The sequence below is a fragment of the Leucoraja erinacea genome, chromosome 20 (assembly GCF_028641065.1).
Source record: "Leucoraja erinacea ecotype New England chromosome 20, Leri_hhj_1, whole genome shotgun sequence".
Taxonomy (NCBI): domain Eukaryota; kingdom Metazoa; phylum Chordata; class Chondrichthyes; order Rajiformes; family Rajidae; genus Leucoraja; species Leucoraja erinaceus.
The window spans coordinates 18,821,620-18,841,932 of NC_073396.1; the positions used below are offsets into that span (position 1 = coordinate 18,821,620).

The 20,313-nt window shown below is 45.0% G+C and overlaps 1 protein-coding gene across 3 annotated transcripts in view; it reads left to right on the forward strand.

Annotated features, from left to right (window-relative positions):
- LOC129706870 (dynein axonemal assembly factor 8) overlaps positions 1-20,313 on the forward strand; it is a 46,419-nt gene that overhangs the window by 2,336 nt on the left and 23,770 nt on the right. For all 3 annotated transcript variants that reach the window (XM_055651460.1, XM_055651459.1, XM_055651461.1), the window contains exons 2-11: positions 1,097-1,301; positions 3,105-3,215; positions 8,029-8,649; positions 9,808-9,934; positions 10,587-10,773; positions 12,426-12,596; positions 14,919-15,014; positions 15,933-16,313; positions 18,114-18,273; positions 19,150-19,338. In XM_055651460.1, the coding sequence (XP_055507435.1) occupies positions 1,134-1,301; positions 3,105-3,215; positions 8,029-8,649; positions 9,808-9,934; positions 10,587-10,773; positions 12,426-12,596; positions 14,919-15,014; positions 15,933-16,313; positions 18,114-18,273; positions 19,150-19,338 (2,211 nt within the window). In that variant the 5' untranslated portion in view covers positions 1,097-1,133. The remainder of the gene's footprint in view (positions 1-1,096; positions 1,302-3,104; positions 3,216-8,028; positions 8,650-9,807; positions 9,935-10,586; positions 10,774-12,425; positions 12,597-14,918; positions 15,015-15,932; positions 16,314-18,113; positions 18,274-19,149; positions 19,339-20,313) is intronic.

Here is a 20,313-nt window from a genome sequence, read left to right on the forward strand (position 1 = left end):
CTCAAATGCGCCAAAGTTTTGGCACACGGCCAGTGGCAAAACTGCAGCGCCACTGAAGGTAAGTTTTGTAACATCGCTATCTAAGGGGGAGTTAAAGAGGCATAAGGAGGAACAAAGAGGAGGAGTGGAATAAGAAGGCGGAAGGGTCAAGGGGAAAGGGAAGGAATGAGGAGTCAAGCTGGGGAATAAGAGGGAGAATGAGAGAAAACATAGAAAAATAGGTGCAAGAGTAGGTCATTCGGCCCTTCGAGCCTGTGATCGCTAGGTTTCAGATTGCCATGGAAATCTAGGGATTTTCCAATCCATCAGAAAAGTAGATTTGAAGGTCCTCAAGATCTTAAAGAACAACAACACTGATTGGAAGGGCCTAGCGGCATGCTCTTGCTTCTATTGTAGGTTGACAGATAGCACAATGGGCTAAGAGTTCGGCTGGCGACCGGAAGGTAGCCGGTTCAAATCCCGCTTGGAGTGCATACTGTCGTTGTGTCCTTGGGCAAGACACTTCACCCACCTTTGCCTGTAATGGAATGTACGGCGGCAGGCGCGGGCACACCGCGACGCCCTGTGTCTCCCTTTCAAGGGAGATGCTAAAAATGCATTTCGTTGTCTCTGTACTGTACACTGACAATGACAATAAATTGAATCATTTCATTTCATTTTTTTTTTTTGACTATAAAAGAAGTGGAACTCCAGAAATCACTTGTCTAGATTTAATGTCAATGGGAATTTTCTAAACTGAGAGTAGTAGGTTTTAAATATCCATGGTAATGGAGCAAAGGTAGATGAATACAATTTAAATTTAGACCAGTCATGGATTAATTAAGTTGGTGAACAAGCTTCCTCCGTCCCCCTATCCTACCACAAAATACACTTTATTGTCCTCCACAGAGGCTGCCTGACCCACTGACTTATCGCAATGTTTTTTAACTTTTTTTCTCTCTTCGGTTTTACAACTTTTTTTCCTTTTGAACTAGCTCCAGGATCAAAATAACATTGATCATGTGGGAAGATCTTTCTTTTACTTATGGATTCATGTTACTGCATCCTCTGAACATATTCAATAATTAACAAACCAGTAAATTGCATCTGCTTTCAGATACTTGCTACGTGAAGAGGCAGAGCCCTAAATAGATATGACTTCAAATGATAATCGGAAACCAGCCATTGATGAAAGCCGCGGTGAACTGCGGAGAACTAATGACTGCTTAACAACTGCACATTATGGTTACAAATCATACTGGGATATGATATTTGCACAAGTTAAAGATGAACTGCCCTCCCTGGACTCAGACTTTTCATCAGTAAGTCTTAGCGTTGGAATCCTAAAGATAAAAATATATATATTAAATATAAAAGGACATTTCCTGAGCTGAACTGATGGTGAAATGATTTCTTATTTCCTGATATGCCCTGGCAGTAGGAATGGCAGCTCACTAGGGGAAGAAAATTTTAGATCTTACCAAAGGATAATGAATATTCCCACTTACTACAGCACAAGAAAAGCCCACTAGGTGAAGCTCACTAGGGGAAGGAAAGTTTAGTTCTTACCAAAGGATAATGCCTATTTTCACTTAGTATTTTAACAATTTTAACTAATCCCATCTATATGGACAGGGTCTATCCACACCTCTCCATTCCTTGCCTGTTCATGTGCCTATCTAAATTCTATTGTATCTACTTCCACCACCTTCCCTGGCAGTACATTCCAGGCACCTATTTGTCTGTGTCAGAAAAGTTTCCATCTCCTTTAAGCTTTTCTCCTCTCACCTTAAAGCTACACCCTCTAATCCTTGCCATTTCCACTTTGGGGAAAAGGTTCTGGCTTTCTATCCTATCTATGCCTCTCACAATTTTATACATTTCATCAGGTGTTCATAACCTTTGAAACTCCACAAAAATCAATCCAAGTTTGTCTGACCTCTTTATGTTCATTAGTCATAGGAGCAGAATCAGGCCATTTGGCCAATTGAGTCTACTCTGCCATTCAATCGTGGCTGATCTATCTTTACCTCTCAACCCCATTATCCTGTCTTCACCCTGTAACGTTTGACACCCTTGCTAATCAAGAATTTGTAGTTAATGCCCTCTAAGAGTTCTTCTGCATCCTATCCAAAGCATCTACATCCCATAATTCAACCAGAAATGCAAGATTCATTTCAGGCTATGAACAAGATCTCAGAGCAGGCAAAATAAGTCTGACTAATTAGACGCACCACTATATTGGGTGTAGGGTATTTGCAGTGAACCTTCCCACCTGCTGGACAGTGTTAGGGAGAACAATATAGATACCATGATAATAATCACCATGGGAGAAAAGGAGCAGCTGATGTTTTGGGTTGGAACCCTTCTTCAGACCCATAACGTCACTTGTTCCTTTTCTCCAGATGCTGCCTGACCCGCTGAGGCCCCAGTATTTTGTGTCCATCTGCAGTTCCTACCTACACCAATAAGCATCAAATCATCCTCCCTAATTGGCTCATGTGAATGAATGAATGAATGATACTTTATTGTCACATGTACATAGAGCACCGAGGTACTAGGGAAATGCTTTGTTTGCATACAACCCGGGCAGTACGCAAGTGTTGCCACGCATCTGGCGCCAACAAAGTTACTAAGGACTGAACTGTCCTACATACTGCCTGCCGCTGTAAGCAAATAGCAAGGCGATGCAAATTAACATCTATCCGCAGAGACAAACAGTGGTGCAGCAGTAGAGCTGCTACCTTACAGCGCCAGACACCCAGGTTCGATCCTGAGTATGGGTACTGTCTTTGTCGGCGTTTGTACGTTCTCCCTGTGATCGTGTGGGTTTTCTCCAGTAGTTCTAGTTTCTCACACTCCAAAAACGTACAAGTTTGTAGCTTAATTGGCTTCTGTTAATTGCAAATTGCTTCTAGTGGGCCAAAGGACCTGTTTCCACATTGCATCTCTAAAGTCTATGTCTATAGACAGGATGGCCCGATAAATGGTTCTGTCAGGATTGGCATTGTTCTACTAGAAACTGGCCCTTCAGCACAAATTAGGTCCACATATCCAGGTAGTGCAGTGGCCTGATTCAGCTCTTCTCCACTCTGTTCTGAGATTTCATGTTCTGTTTTGTACAGTCAAGCTCAGAAGACGGTGAAGTTGCTATTTTCCAGCGAGGAACAACTGGGCTGATTTCATGCCTGCCAGAGGATCTGAAGGACATATCCCTTGAAGACCCCGTCCTTGAGGTAAAGATCCAATCGTTAATACAAATCCCACTGCCTTGACACCTCTGTGGGGCTGCACTTTATTAGACAATAGGTGCAGGAGTAGGCCATTCGGCCCTTCGAGCCAGCACTGCCATTCAATGTGATCATGGCTGATCATCCCAAATTAGTACCCCGTTCCTGCCTTCTCCCCATATCCCCTGACTCTGCTAACTTTAAGAACCCTATCTAGCTCTCTCTTGAAAGTATCCAGATAACCTGCCTCCACCGCCCTCTGAGGCAGAGAATTCCACAGACTCACCACTCTCTGTGAGAAAAAGTGTTTCCTCGTCTCCGTTCTAAATGGCTTACTCCTTATTCTTAAACTGTGGCCCCTGGTTCTGGACTCCCCTAACATCGGGAACATGTTTCCTGCCTCCAGCGTGTCCAAACCCTTGACAATCTTATATGTTTCAATAAGATACCCTCTCATCCTTCTAAACTCAATTTTATTCAATATCTGCACATTATTCTGTTTCATACAGGAGTCAATTTTAATTGCAGCCAATGCTTCAGCTTTGACCCACACCAGCTGCTTCCATTGTGGGACAAACTCTGCTCAAGTCTGTTGCAGAACATCTGTTTTACAGCTTGTCACAGCGCTAGGAATGCTTTTTTGCATCTGGAATGCAAGGCTGAAGTTTGCAGCGGCAGTGGGAGTGCACTGAAGTACGCATGATGGAGGTGGTGTCTTGTGGGGTGGGTGCTGTCCATGGCAGTAAAACAGGCAACATCCTTGACACTAGGAAATCAAATGCACCATACACCACCAAGTGCTTACTTAGGCTACCATACGTCACCTTCACCACAGTGCTATAGACTATATGTCCTCAGATAACTGATTCCTCTCACGTTCCCTCGTTTTCTCTCTTGTCTCCCTCTCTCTGTCTCCCTCTCTCATTTCGAAGGGGCCGCACTCTGCTCAGCTCTGCAGCCAAAGGTTAGTTAGTGTTGATCAGGTGAACAGAGTTGGCCACATCCTGTTCAGCACCACATTAGAGCTGCTGATTGTTATCCCTTTGCTTGACAATTTTGCAATAAATCAACTCCACCCCTTGCTAAAGAAATGTACAATATCATTGGTGTAAACTACATCAGTGGACAGCATACAAATCTGGGATAAACTGAACCACTCAAGCTTAAATATAAAAAAAGTATGAATCTGTTAATCGGGCAAGTTCACGACTTTGGTGATGTGACAACAACAGGTTTACTATAAAATTGGACGTTATTTCGATAAATGCTCCATAATTATTATAATTGATTTTTAAAAAGATATTACACAGTAAAATAGTATAATAAAGTTTACAGTGTACCCAGTGAGTTTCAAGGGACTACAGGAAATGAAACCAGGTTATTCTCTGGGGAATGCCGAAAACAGTAACTTTGCAAGTTTCAAGAGAATTTAGGAACTGCGACCGTAGTGTGTTTGTGGACGAGTGGAAAGCAATACCCGCTGAGAGTGCCAAGCCAGTGAGATTTTCATGCAATCAGATTGTGGATTACCAGAGTTTTACTCTACTCTCTATTCCATAAGGTGGAAGGCAGGACAAGAAACAAAATGCTGTTCTGAATAAAAGGGTAACATTTTTGGAATTACAAAATTGAATGCAGAAAACTGTGAGGTGTTTTGGGAAGTCTAACATGGGCAGAACCTGCACAGTGAATGATGGGGCTCTGGGTTATGTTGTAGACCAGAGGGATCTAGGAGTGCAGGTGCACGGTGGTTAAAAAGGCATTTGGCACATTGGCCTTCATCAGAGTATTGAGTATAGAAGTTGGGAGGTCATGTTGCAGTTCTATAAGATGTTGGTGAGGCCACATTTAATGTATTGTGTTCAGTTCTGGGCACCGTGTTATGGGAAAGATGTTGTCAAGCTGGAAAGGGTACAGAGAAAATTAACGAGGATGTGGCCAGGATTAGAGGGTGTGAGCTATAGGGAGAGTTTGAATAGGCTGGGACTCTATTCCTTGAAACGTAGGAGGATGAGGGGTGATCTTATAGAGGTGTATAAGATCATGAGAGGAATAGATCGGGTAGATGTACAGAGTCTCTTGCCCACACAAACGGTGCTGGGTGTATGGAACAAGCTGTCAGAGGAGGTAGTTGAGGCAGGGTCTATTCCAACATTTAAGAAGCAGTTAGACAGACACATAAATAGGACAGCTTTGGAAGGATATGGACCAAATGCTGGCAGGTGAGACTCGTGTAGCTGGGACATGTTGGCCGGTGTGGGCCAGTTGGGGCGAAGGGTCTGTTTCCCACACTGTATCACTCTATAATTCTACGAGTAACATCTTGGATAGGAAATGTTGAGAGGGATATGGGCCAAATGCAGAGATATGGGTCTATCTTAGAAGGGGCTTCTTGGTTGACATGGACGAGTTGGTCTGAATACTCATGTTGTCGACCTCCCCGTGGTGAGCCCTGTCAACTGACCTAATTCAGGTGAACAAAAACAAGCAGAGACAGCAGCAGCGCCGATCCAGAGCTTGTGCCCTTTTTAGGGCGGGCATCTACGGATGTCGAACCGGATGGCATCACCCTGCTGCAGACTTCTGCTGCCTCAAACGCAAGAAGAAGAAGAAGAAGCCTGTATCCATGCTGTATGACTCTATCTTGAATTTATCTAGGATAAAAATGTCATGGTTTGCTTCTTGGTGAGACTTTGTTGCATGGGAATCCATGCTAAAGAATTCTGATTGCCTTGTTGTAACTCTAACTCTGACCTGCTTTCCATCTTATCAATACTTAGAGCACGGAAATAGGCACTTCGGCCCAACTTGTCCATACCAACCAAGATGCCCGATCTAAGCTTGTCTCATTTACCCCCTTTTAGCCCATATCCCTCTAAATCTTTCCTATCCATGTATCTGTCCAAATGTTATTATACAATGCCCTCCATAATGTTTTGGACAAAGACCCATCATTTATTTATTTGCCTCTGTACTCCACAATTTGAGATTTGTAATAGTAAAAAAATCACATGTGGTTAAAGTGTACAATGTCAGATTTTAATAAAGGCCATTTTTATACATTTTGGTTTCACCATGTAGAAATTACAGCATTGTTTATACATAGTCCCCCCATTTCAGTGCACCATAATGTTTGGGACACAGCAATGTCATGTAAATGAAAGTAGTCACGTTTAGTATTTTGTTGCATATCTTTTGCATGCAATGACTGCTTGAATTCTGCGATTCATGGACATCACCAGTTGCTGGGTGTCTTCTCTGGTGATGCTCAGCCAGGTCTGTTTTGAAGCCATATTTAGCTTATGTTTCTTTTGGGGGCTAGTCCCCTTCGGTTTTCTCTTCAGCATTTAAAAGGCATGCTCTATTGGGTTCAGATCGGGTAATAGACTTGGCCAAGAATTGACCATATTTTAGCTTTGAAAAACTCCTTTGGTGTTTTAACAGTGTGTTTGGGATCATTGTCTTGCTGTAGAATGAACTACCGGCCAATGAGTTTTGAAGCATTTGTTTAAACTTGAGCAGATAGGATGTGTCTATATACATCAGAATTTTACTATCATCAGCAGTTGTATCATCAATGAAGATAAGTGAGCCAGGACCTTCAGCAGCCATACATGCACAGGCCATGACACCCTACCACTGTGTTTCACAGAGGAGGCGGTATGCTTTGGATCTTGGGCAGTTCCCTCTCTCCTCCATGCTTTGCTCTTGCCATCACTCTGGTATAAGTTAATCTTCGTCTCATCTGTCCGCAAGACCTTTTTCCAGAACTGTGGTTGCTCTTTTAAGTTCTTCTTCGCAAACTGTAACCTGGCCACAAAAAGCCATCCTATTTTTGTGGCTAACCAGTTGTTTGCATCTTGCAGTGCAGCGTCTGTATTTCTGTTCATGAAGTCCTCTGCGGACAGTGGTCATTGACAAATCCATACCTGACTCCTGAAGAGTGTTTCTGATCTGTCGGACAGGTGTTTGGGGATTTTTCTTCATTATAGAGAATTCTTCTGTCATTGTCATGGTTTAGATGACTCAAATTAAAGATATAAATGACACAGACAAGGAGAATTCTTCAAGAAGACGAGAGGCCTTTAATGTGCATAAATCTGGGCCTGGAACACTCGGAGATAGCACAGCTTTGCCATTCTCCAAAATGCTCACTGCACTATCCTTTCACGCAGTATTTTATTGCAATTTCAGTTCTCATCTTTGGCTGCTTAGTGCATATGTTTTTACAAACTTTAACCTTGTATTGTCCTTTTTTCTTTTCTTTTCAATTTCTAAGTTATCATAAAGTTCTAGTCTAAAGCAAAATATAAACTAAGCAAATAACATGTTTTTGCGCCTTGACTTCTGAGCACACAAAAAATAGCTGACAACTGCGAGCTTTACTGTTTTTAAGCATATTGGTTATATTTAAGAAGTAACGTGTTTCTTCTATATACATTCTATATAACTTCCACATCATCAGCTGTGAAGATCTTCCTTGGCTTGTCCCTTTGTGATTAGTAAGTTCACCAGTGATCTCTTTTGTCTTAATGATGTTCCAAACAGTTGATTTTGATAAGCCTAAGGTTTGGCTGATGTCTCTAACAGTTTTATTTTTGTTTCTCAGTCTCATAATGACCTCTTGTTCTTGATTCTCTTAGCCTGGGTAAAAAAACTAATTCACCTGGTGTATTCACCCTTTCTCATGATTTTGTATACCTCTATAAGATCAGCCCTCAGGCACACACCAATTTTTAAAATATTTTCCTCTGCCTCACATTCCTAGTCTTCTAGTTACATAAACATTGTGGTGAAAATGATTTCTGAATATCCGCAGGAGATGCTGGAATCTGCAAGGTTACCACTAGAGGCTTGGTCAACAGAGAACAATGGCAGGAACTCTGATCATCATGAGGACTTTTGGGGTGAGACCACCTGGCACTTGAAAAAATCCAGTGGCATCAATAAACACGCTGAGGGTAAACCTGGTTCCTTTAGTGATGACAACCCCACAGATTCAACATCCTCAGTAGGGTTTATCATGGATCAGAGCTCACTGCCATCAGAAACAGAGTCCAAGCCTGATACAAAGGAGCACCTTACAGTCTTGAGGAACAATGGTGGAGGAGACCCACATTCTTCACAAAGGCAAAAGGCTATCAGCAGCAAGGAAGAGAAAAGCCTGAAGTGCCGAGCCAGTGGAGATGGGAATTCGGATTGCTGGTGTCTCCCAGCTAAAGCCATAAATGAACTTTCTGAATTAACAACCACAAAGGACTTTGTGAAAAATGTCTCAGAAAGCACCTCACAAAGTATCCTGGGCACGGAATCACCTTCTGACCAGCAGCAAATGAACTATAGTCAAAATCAAGAACAGAAACAAATATCAAAGGAAAAGCTAAGCAGAGGGGAACCAACTGGATGTTACGCTCATAAGCCACCTATTCTTTCTTTAGAGGTGAGCTGATAAATATTCCCCTCCTTTTGTCAAAGCTGCCTGTGTTTTCTAAAGATGTTTCAGAGAGGCAGAGTAACAGAGTTAGATTATAAATCAGTTACATCTTATGACTTGGACCAGTTGACACTCAGAAGGACTGAAGGTTTCAGCTAATAAATATGAATATTTGGTACTCTTTACACTCGGGGCAAGAACTTAACCAGACACAAACGAGGACAAGTGACAGATCAGATAAACTAAATTACCCAAAGAATATTCTCTCTAAGGTATCTGTTGGCTCAGATATTTTAAAACGGCAGAGAAGAAAGTGCAGGAACTTTAGTCAGGCCGCATTTGGAGTATTGTGTGCAGTTCTGGTCGTCCCATTACAGAGTGGATGGTGGAGGCTTTGGAAAGGGTGCAGGAGGGATTTACCAAGATATTGCCTGGATTAGAGGGTATTAGCTAAAAGCAGAGGTTGGACAAACTTGGATTGTTTCTGCTGGAGCGTCTGGTTCTGGTAGACAGTCTGAACCTGCAGGGTGGAAGAAATGTCAAAGACTAGAGGGCATAGCTTTAAGGTGAGAGGGGCAAAGTTTAAAGGAGATGTGCGGGACAAGTTTTTACACAGCGTGTGCAAGTGCCTGGATTACGCTGCTAGGGGTGGTGGTTGGGACAGATATGATAGTGGTATAAGAGGCTTTTGGCTAGGCACATGGATATGCGGGGCATGGAGGAATATGAATCACGTACAGGCAGAGGAGATTAGTTTAACTTGGCATCATGTTTGACACAGACACTGCGGGCCGAGGGCCTGTTCCCATGTTGCACTGTTCCATGTTCTATGTAACTTCTGGTCCCTTACTTGACTGAACACAATAAGTTAGACTTTTAGGTTTCCATGCAGGTGTGCCACTAACTGACAGCATTGCTAGATGAGAGACCTGAATGTTCGACCTGACTGGCAGTCGCATGATCTCCCGTCCTCTTCCGGCTGTGGGCGAAGGTGAAACTTTCTGCTCCAGTCCAGGCTCCATTATCTTTTTCACAAGACAGGACAAGAGTTAGTCTTCATAAGGTGTACGTTACGTTGTATTTGCTCAACAAATGCTTTCACCAAATTTTAAATATCAGATAATGTTCAGACCCAACAAGCTGACTTGCCATCACTGTTTATAGAGTTTAGAGGAAATGGACTTGGATGAAATTCTCCGCAGCCTGCAGCAAGTGGAGGTCCACAGCAGTGATGTGAAAGACCACGGCCCTCGTCTGGAGCATCTTGTCAACAGTTCTTCGTCTGGTTCAGGTAAACAGGGATCACATTTGCATTGACTTAGTTACATTTGCTCTCTCCTCTCTGACAATTGGTTCACTGACAGTGTTGACGTCAGGGAAACAATCACCACAGATTCTATGAGCCAAGATTAATCTTCTATCTAGAGTTGGAAAGAAGGTTAGAAATCTGCCTGATATTGATTGTGTGTGCCCTTATCAACATGTTATTTCCTGGAGAAATATGAAAGGTCAACTGCTACATGTTAGTAAATTGTGTCCAAGAACAATAGAAGTGAACCATTTTCAAAGGTATTGTTCTCTCTGATGGGTTAGCCCTGGGTATGATGTGGGCATTTCTCAAAAGATTCTGCTGCTTAATAGCACTACTGACAACCCCTTTCATCACTTGTCAATGCTTGAAAGTAGACTAGTTTGGTAGTTAGTCAGATTGGAGCAGTCGTGCTTTTGTGACAGACATGGGAACTCCCCATATTGTTGGGGGATATACAGGATCAACTTGGTTCAGTTTGGCCACCTCTGGAACATGTTTCCAGTGCTGCAGTGGGATGTCCTGTGGTTCCACTTTATTTGATCGTCATACAAGTGCTATGATGTCAGAGAAAATAGGCAAAGTGAAATCGGCTCTTACACGGGTGAGTATTCTTTCTTTCTTTGCTGTGCAGTGCATTCTCGTGTAAACAGTGAGAAGAACCTGATGGAACAGCTCGCCTTGTTGTGTACTAAGCAGTCGGGAGAAGCTGCCACATCAAATAACCGAGCATCAACGTGTACTGGAGAACACCAGTCCAAAAGGGAGTCGCGGACCAGGTCTGAGGGAACCACAACCATTGGTCTAAACAAAGTTCTCAGGTAAAAAAAATAGTTAAATTCAATCAAAGAGATTGTGCTTTTAATTTGACTTTAGAGAATGGGAATAAGTAATAAAATATCTGGCAACTGTTAAGCTCTTCTGATCGAAATTTTGGAAGGGAATTAGTTGCTTTTGTTTAATGGTGGCCACATCTCATTCAGTGATTAAGTTATGGAACTAAAGAAAAGCTATGTACTGCTCTTTATAATTTTTAGGATATCTCAAAGCACCTGTCAACTCAGAGTGGATTTTGTAGGTAAACCAGGATTGGTACACAGGTAATACTCCCAAGCAGCGATGAGGGCAGCCCAGTGTCGCAGCAGGTGGAGGGTTCAATGCAGTGCTGTCTGTTTGGAGACTGCACTTTCTCTGTCACTGGGCTTCCTGTGGATGTTCCAGTTTCCTCCCATATCCCAAACAGTTGCAGGTTGGTAGATTAACTGGTCACTGTTGATTCCCACCAATAGACAGGGTTGACGTGGATAAGCTTTTCCCACTGAGAGTAGGGAAGATTCAAACAAGAGGACATGACTTGAGAATTAAGGGACAGAAGTTTAGGGGTAACATGAGGGGGAACTTCTTTACTCAGAGAGCGGTAGCTGTGTGGAATGAGCTTCCAGTGGAGGTGGTGGAGGCAGGTTCGATTTTATCATTTAAAAATAAATTGGATAGTTATATGGACGGGAAAGAAATGGAGGGTTATGGTCTGAGTGCAGGTAGATGGGACTAGGGAAGAATAAGTGTTCGGCACGGACTAGAAGGGCCAAGATGGCCTGTTTCCGTGCTGTAATTGTTATATGTGCAGTTGAGTGATTGATTCCAGAATTAACTGGAAGGTTGAGGGCAATGTAGGGTTAGGGGTAACCCTACCTTGTTTTACTTTTTTACCATGAAAAAGCCCCAGTTTTACCAGTCACTCCTTACAACTGAAGCTTCCAGTCCCTGTAGTTTTCTTGTTAATCTTTACTGCATCCCTTGACATCCTCGACCAGACTGCACACAATACTCCAAGCGTGATCTCACCAACTTCTTGTACAGTTGTAACATGACATCCCAACTTCTATACTCAACGCCCTGACCACTGAAGGCAAGCATGCTAAATGCCTTTTTCACCATCTTGTCTACCTGTGTTGTGACTTTCAGTGAAGTAGGTACTTGCTCCCTTCAGTTTTGCTGTTTTACAACACTCCACAGGACCCTGCCATTTACTGTGTGAGTCCTGTCCTGATTAACTTACCAAATGGAACATTCTGCACGTTTATTTAAATGCCATCTGCTACTCCCTGGACCACTATTCTAATATTCCACCAACTTTACCCTCAAATGACATTGTCAAACGTCCTAACCATGCCAACTACATTCTTATTTAAATCAATAATAGAGATAGTGAACAACAGGAGACGCAGCACCGATCCCTGCGGCACTCCCCTGGTCTCCAATCTGAAAACCAAACCTCCACCCTTTACTCCGACCAAGCCAATTTCGTATGTAAAGTTGTATGCGAGAAATATAAGTTTTGTCTCAGTTGAGTGAGCACTAAGTTAATTATCCTAGATCAGCCACATAGGCAGTGTATTGATTATCACATTGTTGCTTTTGGTTCAATAAATGCATTGTTGGCCACTTTTGTTTCCTCATTTCATGTTGCTAGTCCTGAAGCAAGTTCACATTCGCTGGAGGTGAAACGAATGCTGCCAATGAAACAGGCCCGTGAACCAAAGACAGTTTTCATTGACCTTCGGAGCAGGGAGCAAGAAAGAACCTCCCCAGAGACAAGCTACATAAATGGCAAAATGAGGCTTGCATGTCTGCAGGATGAAAGGTAATGGACGGACATCCTTGTTGATGTGCTCTAATCATGGTTCCAACTATTCAGTCACTCCCAAGTAACAGCTTTGCTACATTGGTTTCTGCTGTAGAATGATTTGTGTGAAGATGGGCTGTGCACTCTGGTTTCAAGACACTTGGAGGAAGATTTGACTTCTGGACATACAATGCAGTTGGAGTGGTTGTCAGATAGAGCAATAGAGTCATACAGCACAGAAACAGGTCCTTCAGCGCAACTTGTCCATGCCAACCAAGATGCCCTATCCAAGCTGTGCCTGGCCCACATCCCTATAAACCTTTCCTATCCAAGTACCTGTACAAATATCTTCAATATCAGATGACAGGGCTGTATGGTAATTTGATGTGATGGATGTCAAGAGTCAAGAGAGTCAAGAGTGTTTTATTGTCATATGTTCCGGATGGGACAATGAAATTCTTACTTGCTGCAGCACAACAGAATATGCGACTATGTAAACATAGTACATATCAGGGGAAGAGAAAAAAAAAGAAAAAGTTCAATAAATAACAAATATAGTGCAAATAACAAATAATAATATAGTATTTTGCCGTTCAGAGTATATTCGTTGTTGTATTTAATAGTCTGATGGCTGGAGGGAAGAAGCTGTTCCTGAACCAGGACTTTACAGTTTTCAGGCTCCTGTACCTTCTTCCTGATGGCAATGGTGAGATGAGTGTGTGGCCAGGATGGTGTGGGTCCATGATGATTTTGGCTGCCTTTTTGAGGCAGCGACTACGATAGATTCCTTCGACAGTGGTGAGGTCAAAGCTGGTGATGGACTGGGCAGTGTTCACAACTTTTTGTAGTCTTTTTCGCTCCTGGATGATCAAGTTGCCGAACCAGGCCACGATGCAACCAGTCAGAATGCTCTCTACCGTGCACCTGTAGAAGTTTAGGAGAATCCTCTTCGACATGCCGAATCTCCGTAATCTTCTCAGGAAGTAGAGTCGCTGATGTGCCTTCTTTATAATTGCATCAGTGTGCTGGGTCCAGGAAAGATATTCGGAAATATGCATGCCCAGGAGTTTGAAGTTATTGACCCTCTCCACCATCGTCCCATTGATATGAACAGCACTGTGGGTCCTCATCCTTCCCCTACCAAGTCCACAATCAGTTCCTTGGTCTTACTGATGTTGAGAGCCAGGTTGTTGTGCTGGCACCATTTGGTCAGTCGGTCGATCTCACTTCTATATTCTGACTCATCCCTATCTGTGATTTGTCCAACCAAAGTGGTATCATCGGCGAACTTGATGATGCAGTTTGAACTATGACCGGCTATGCAGTCATGGATATAGAGTGAGTAAAGCAGGGGGCTGAGCACGCAGCCTTGAGGTGCTCCCGTACTAATTGTTACTGAGGATGAAGTGGTTCCTCCAATTCAAACAAACTGGGTCTGTGGATGAGAAAGTCGAGGATTCAATTGCACAGGGATGCACAGAGGCCCAGTTCCATGAGCTTGGTAACCAGCTTGGAAGGGATGATGGTATTAAACAGCTGTAGTCATAAACAACAGCCTGACGTAGGTGTTTTATTGTCCAAGTGGTCCAGTGCAGAGTGGAGATCCAGTGAAATTACATCCTCCGTTGACCTGTTGTAGCAGTATGCGAACTGTAGTTGTTCAAGGTTCTTGTCAAGGTAGCAGTTGATGTGCACCATAACCACCCTCTCAAAGCACTTCATCACCACAGACGTTAGTGCCACTGGTCGATAGTCATTGAGACACGTCACCTTACTCTTCTTGGGCACTGGTATAATTGATGCCCTCTTAAAGCAGGTGGGAACCTCAGACCTCAGAAGTTGAGAGGTTGAAAATGTCTGCAAAAACTCCCGCCAGTTGGTCTGCACAAGTATTGTTCTCAATGTGATTCAGTGGCATGGATAAACCTATCTTTATCCATAATTTCACTTTATCCATAATTTACTTTACTGCTTAATACTAGTTATTCTTGGTTCAGAACTTCCAAAGTGGAATTCCAAAGGTAGGTTTACAGTATCCTCATAATCGCTGAGTTTTGCCTCCACTAGGAATGCTAATTGAACAGTTGAATGTTGTGTCAAGCCAAACAAACGTGGCCAAACTCCAGTCATCACTCCATCCTCCACGGGTAACTTCAGGAACTGTGAGGTACCCGTGTTAGATCAGGATCGTGTGGGGTTTGTTTGGGGTCATGAGCTCTGGTCACTGTCCCTGCATCTTTACTCAATCCACACGCCGCTGCCAGGAATGTTCACTAGTTGGCCATGGACACGGGCGGAGATTATCTGTAATGACTGCATCATTCCTGTTGTTTTGCACAGTTCTACTGAATCATCCCTCGAGGAGGACTGCCACAACACCATGTCAGCCCAGAGCAGTGCTCAACGACAGAAGAAGGAGTCACGGCAGGATTTGGGGTAAGAGAGCCACGCCACATTGTGTGAGATCAGAGTCTGCCAATGTAAGGACATAGAGTCATACAAACAGAAACAGTCCCTTCAGCATAACTCGTCCATGCCAACCAAGATCCTCCTGCAAGCTGGTCCCATCTGCCAGTGTTATGCCCATTTCTATCTATTTCATCTATCTTTCCTATCCATGTTCCTGTCTAAATGTCTTTTAAATGCTGTTATAGTACCTGCCTCAGCTACCTCCTTTGGCAGCTTGTTACATACATCCACCATGGATGTGGAGGCTGGTGGGTGAAAGGTGAGGACCAACTTAACAGTATCGCTGTTTTGTTTGGGGAAAGGTTGGGTGAAAGTAGATATGTGGGTAGCAGGGGAAGAGTGTGTGAGATCTCCATCAACAGTGGCAGAAGGGAAGCTACGTTTCAAGAAGGTACTTAAATAGTCACAAGGTCCGGGCCTTTGGCCCATGTTGTCCGTGCCAAACGTAATGCCAAATTAAAATAATCTCTTCTGCCTGTATGTGATTCTTATCCCTCCATTTTCCATATATTCATGTGCCTGTGTAAACACTCCTTAAACACTGCTATTATATCTGCTTTCCCCTAAATCATTTTCCTCCACAATGCTGTTTGACCCACAAAGATCTTCCAGTTTTCTATTTTATGTTCCAAACTCAAACACCTGCAATGTTTTCATGCACCATTCTGCTGCTTTGTACTCATCATTATATTAATTGTTGTATTTGTCATTTCTGTATATGTAATGCTTACTGTGTGAACTTCATGTGCACAAGGAATTGCATTGCACCCTGGTGTATATGACAATAAACTAATCTGAATCTCTAGTTTTGACCAATTATGAGCTTATTGACCATGTTTTAATTGCTGTTGAAGACTCATTGCGTCATTTTTCTATCACTTACAGTGACTGTACAGGTAAAAGCATGTTACTGAGACAACTGCGACAAGGCCCTGTCAACTCCTTGAAAGTGTCAGGGAATGATTCCAGGTGTGTTTCTGAGCAGGCAGTGAGGAAAGATGTTGAGACCAGAGCGGTGCAGAGGAAGAAACGGAAAGCAAGGTCTGAAAGCAGAATGCCTGTCAGTAAACCAGAGGAGGCAGCTGTGACTGGAGATCCGAGCGTGGAGAGAGGAGGTCTGGATGTGCTCAGCCGTCACAGTGACCAGCTCATCAGCAAACCTGCTCCCACTGTGGAAAAATGTGCTTCGAGGGTCACGGTTCCTGCTACGAGACAGAGCCCGGTAGAACTGCCCAGGGGAGAGCACCGGCCTGCAAATGGAAACAGGTGAAGGTTGCAGGGCAAAGATGCACCCTGAGCACCCACACTGAGCTGCACCCTGAGCACCCACACAGAGCTGCACCATGGGCACCCACACGGAGCTGCACCATGGGCACCCAGTCACCCACACAGAGCTGCACCCTGGGCACCCACACAGAGCTGCACCCTGGGCACCCACACAGAGCTGCACCCTGGGCACCCACACAGAGCTGCACCCTGGGCACCCACACAGAGCTGCACCCTGGGCACCCACACAGAGCTGCACCCTGGGCACCCAGTCACCTACACAGAGCTGCACCCTGGGCACCCACACAGAGCTGCACCCTGGGCACCCACACAGCGCTGCACCCTGGGCACCCACACATAGCTGCACCATGGGCACCCACACAGAGCTGCACCATGGGCACCCACACAGAGCTGCACCCTGGGCACCCACACAGAGCTGCACCATGGGCACCCAGTCACCCACACAGAGCTGCACCCTGGGCACCCAGTCACACCCACAGAGCTGCACCATGGGCACCCACACAACGCTGCACCCTGGGCACCCACACAGAGCTGCACCATGGGCACCCACAGAGCTGCACCCTGGGCACCCACACAGAGCTGCACCCTGCACCATGGGCACCCAGTCATGCACAAATGGCATTGGTCCCCCAGCTTTGAATGGAACTTCCATCCTCAGCTTTAAGTTTCTTCCTACTACGACAAGGGCAGTCTCTGACCCCCTGTCCTCCTTTAAGATCCAATTTAAAACCTACATAGCGTCATGAGGTTGTATAGCATAGAAACAGGCCTCCCAGCCTACCCTGTCCATGCCGTCCAGCATGCCTGTCTATACTAATTCCAGTTTTAATTCCATATCCCTACTCAATCAAGACCTGTTCACTTGCCGCTTAAACATTGTTGCTGTTCCAGCCTCCAACACCACTTCTTGTGACTCATCCCAGATACGTAGAGTCACACAGCACAGAAACGGGCCCTTCAGCCCAACTTACTCGATCTACACTGGTCCCACGCCTGCGTTTGCTCCATATCCCTCTGAACCTATCCTCTCCATGTACCTGACCAAATCATTTTTAAACTTTGTGATAGTACCTGCCTCAACTACCTCCTCAGTCAGCTTGTTCCGCACACCCACCACCCAAACATTTTTAAGAAGGTATTTGGTCTCCTCTCCTATTCTATCCCTGTGGCCTTTAGTGCCATGGGTCTATGTTGTAATGTGGCATGGTTACCATTATTTCTGGAAGTTTGTCATGGTTAATGCATTAAATCTTTAGCCTCTCAAGAGAAAGGTGGCTTCCTGCCCCGTACCCCAGCACTGCTGAGTAGCAGTGGCTCAATGGCGCTCAGCTCAGTGACCATTGGCAGTCGTCTGACTGGGAGCCATGCTGATGGACGGTGACCATGACCGGCCCGGCTGTGTCTTTATCCAACAGATCGAGACAAAAGCGTGGAGATCAGTTCATGTTTTGGTGCCTTAACTACCACAGTCTCATTACCCAAATGTTTGCTTGCTGCCCCAGGATAAGGGTGGGAGACCAAGTGTGGGGGGAGATGGCATCACCACCAGAGTATGGCCTTTGTTAAAGGACAGTGTCCAGCGTGGATTTTCTTTGCGGTCACACCACGTTCCTTTGTGCCTGCGTTTCAGTGAGTGTCCAATCTGTGAGGATGAGTTCCTGACAGCATTTCCCTCTCCCAGCACGAGTTGTTGGGTGTGTCACTGCGGTTACTGCTTGTGTTGTTCCCTGAACGTTTGTAAAGTTTGATTTAATGTTAAACCAACCATGCATGTTGCAGTCAGACTCCAGAGGCAACTGACCACCAGCCAAAGGAGCGCTGCAGGAAGGAGCAACAGAGCCGGCAGCGGCTGCACAGGCAGCTGGACAGCCTGAGGCCGCTGAGGTCCGTGACAGGGAGGCAGTGTAGTGCGGAGGGAACACCGCTCCTCTTCAACACGGTGAGTGCAGGTACCGGAGAGGGTACACAGCCCACTGTAGAGGGTACACAGCCCATCGCAGCACGGGGAAGGCCACAGTACTCATTATGGTGATTGTGTGTGGTGGAGATCGGTGAACACCGAACTATCCCATTGATCCCATCACTCCTCCTCTGCCCACTGGTTCAGCACATGCTTCATCCAGCACCGGCAGAGTGGCGCAGTGGGTAGAGCTGCGGCCTCACAGCCAGAGACCTGGGTGCAATCCTGAGTGAGGATGAGGATTTCTACTAACTGCTGATATGGGACCAGTCTGTGTAGTTCAGAGACTCTGGGGCCTCCCTCACAGGCACTGGGCAGGTGCTCTTTCGAAGGCCCTCAGCTGTGCATTTTGGCAGGGCAGCACCAAAGACGTGTGGGTTTGCAGGTTGATTGGCCATCTGTAAATTGCCCCTAGTGTGTAGGGAGTGGATGAAAAAATGGGATAACATAGAACTAGTGTGAACGAGTGATCGATGGTCGGCGTGGACTCGGTGGGCTGAATGGCCTGTTTCCATGCTGTATCTCTAAAGACCTAATACTCATTCTCACAGCCTATTCATCAAAAGTGCAATATTGTGAACAGATTGAGAGACAATAATGGGACATACACGGATCACTGTGCTTTGGGATTAGTGATACTGCGTGAGATGTATGGTGGCAGAGAACACGGGGAGCAGATATTGTGTCGGGTATCAAGCAGAATTTCCATCTCATTGTGAAATGAGAAAATCAATTTTGGTTGGAAAAATCCCAACTGAAAGCAGGAGTACGACAACGGTGAGGCTGGGTTGTTGCTGCTGGTGAGGCTGGTTGTTGGCTGGGTAGCTGTTGCTTCATTCTGCTCTTTGTCTTTAGGAGGCCTCTTATTTGCCCAGAATCTGCACTTTACCTGAGAAGAAAACGACCGATGCGCTTCTACTTGTGCTGCAACTCTCCAGCTGTGGCCAGCTGCTGACGAGCGAGCAGAACGCAGCCCCCTCACTGGCCAGTGCAGTGACCTCCGCAAATCTCTACAACGCTCTGGTCTCATGGCTCCTGTCTCTGGTAAGGTTCTGATGAAGCTCCAGCACTCAGGTACTGAGCTCGAGCACTTGTGTTAACTGAACATGTGACCTCCACTTTCATTTCAGTGTCTTTCACTTCACCAGAACCAGAGTGCCTTAATGTTTCATGGGCAATCTATTCTAAATTGTGGCCTAGTTTGTGAAACAACATTTATTTGTGACTGCTTTATCCTAATTTAAGCTTGCTACATTTTCTTTATCTTCGGATTTTACCAGAGACCCTGGTTCGATCCTGACCTCGGGTGCTGTCTGTGTGGAGTTTGCACGTTCTCCCTGTGACTGTATGGGGTTCCTTCTGGGTGCTCCGGTTTCCTCCCGCATCTCAAAGTCGTGTAAGTTTGTAGGTTAAATGGCCTCTGTAAATTGTCCCTAGTGTGTATGGAGTGGATGAGAAAGTGGGATAAGACAGAACTAGTGTGAACGGGTGATTGATGGTTGACCTGGATTCAATGGGCCGAAGGGCCTGTCTCCGTGCTGTAACTCTGAATTAAAATTTGGGAGTCACTGGTAAGGCCAGCATTTATTCTCCACCTGAGAAGGTGGTTGTGTGTCACCTTCTTTCACTGCTGCAGGCCTGTACTCTTCCCACAGTGATGATGATGAGGAAGTTTCAGAGTTTAGACCCATCACAGTTGGAGAACTAGTGATATTTTCCCAAGTTAGGATAATGCCTTGGAGGGGAATCTGCAGGTGGTGGTGTTCCCACACTGCCTTTGTCCTTCTTACATTTGGTTCAGAGAAGAGCAGGACTGACGGCTCAACATCCCAGACATTGGATGTTTCATCCGCGATGGAGAGGGATGTAAAAGAGGTGGAAGAGCTGCACTGCTGATCACAGCTGCATCTAGAGACGACATCTGACAGGGGTTATTGCCCACCTGTAACTGCTTCTTGATATCTCGTGGTGTGAATGGAATTGGCCGTAGTCTGTCCTCTGTACTGGCGGCCATCTCGG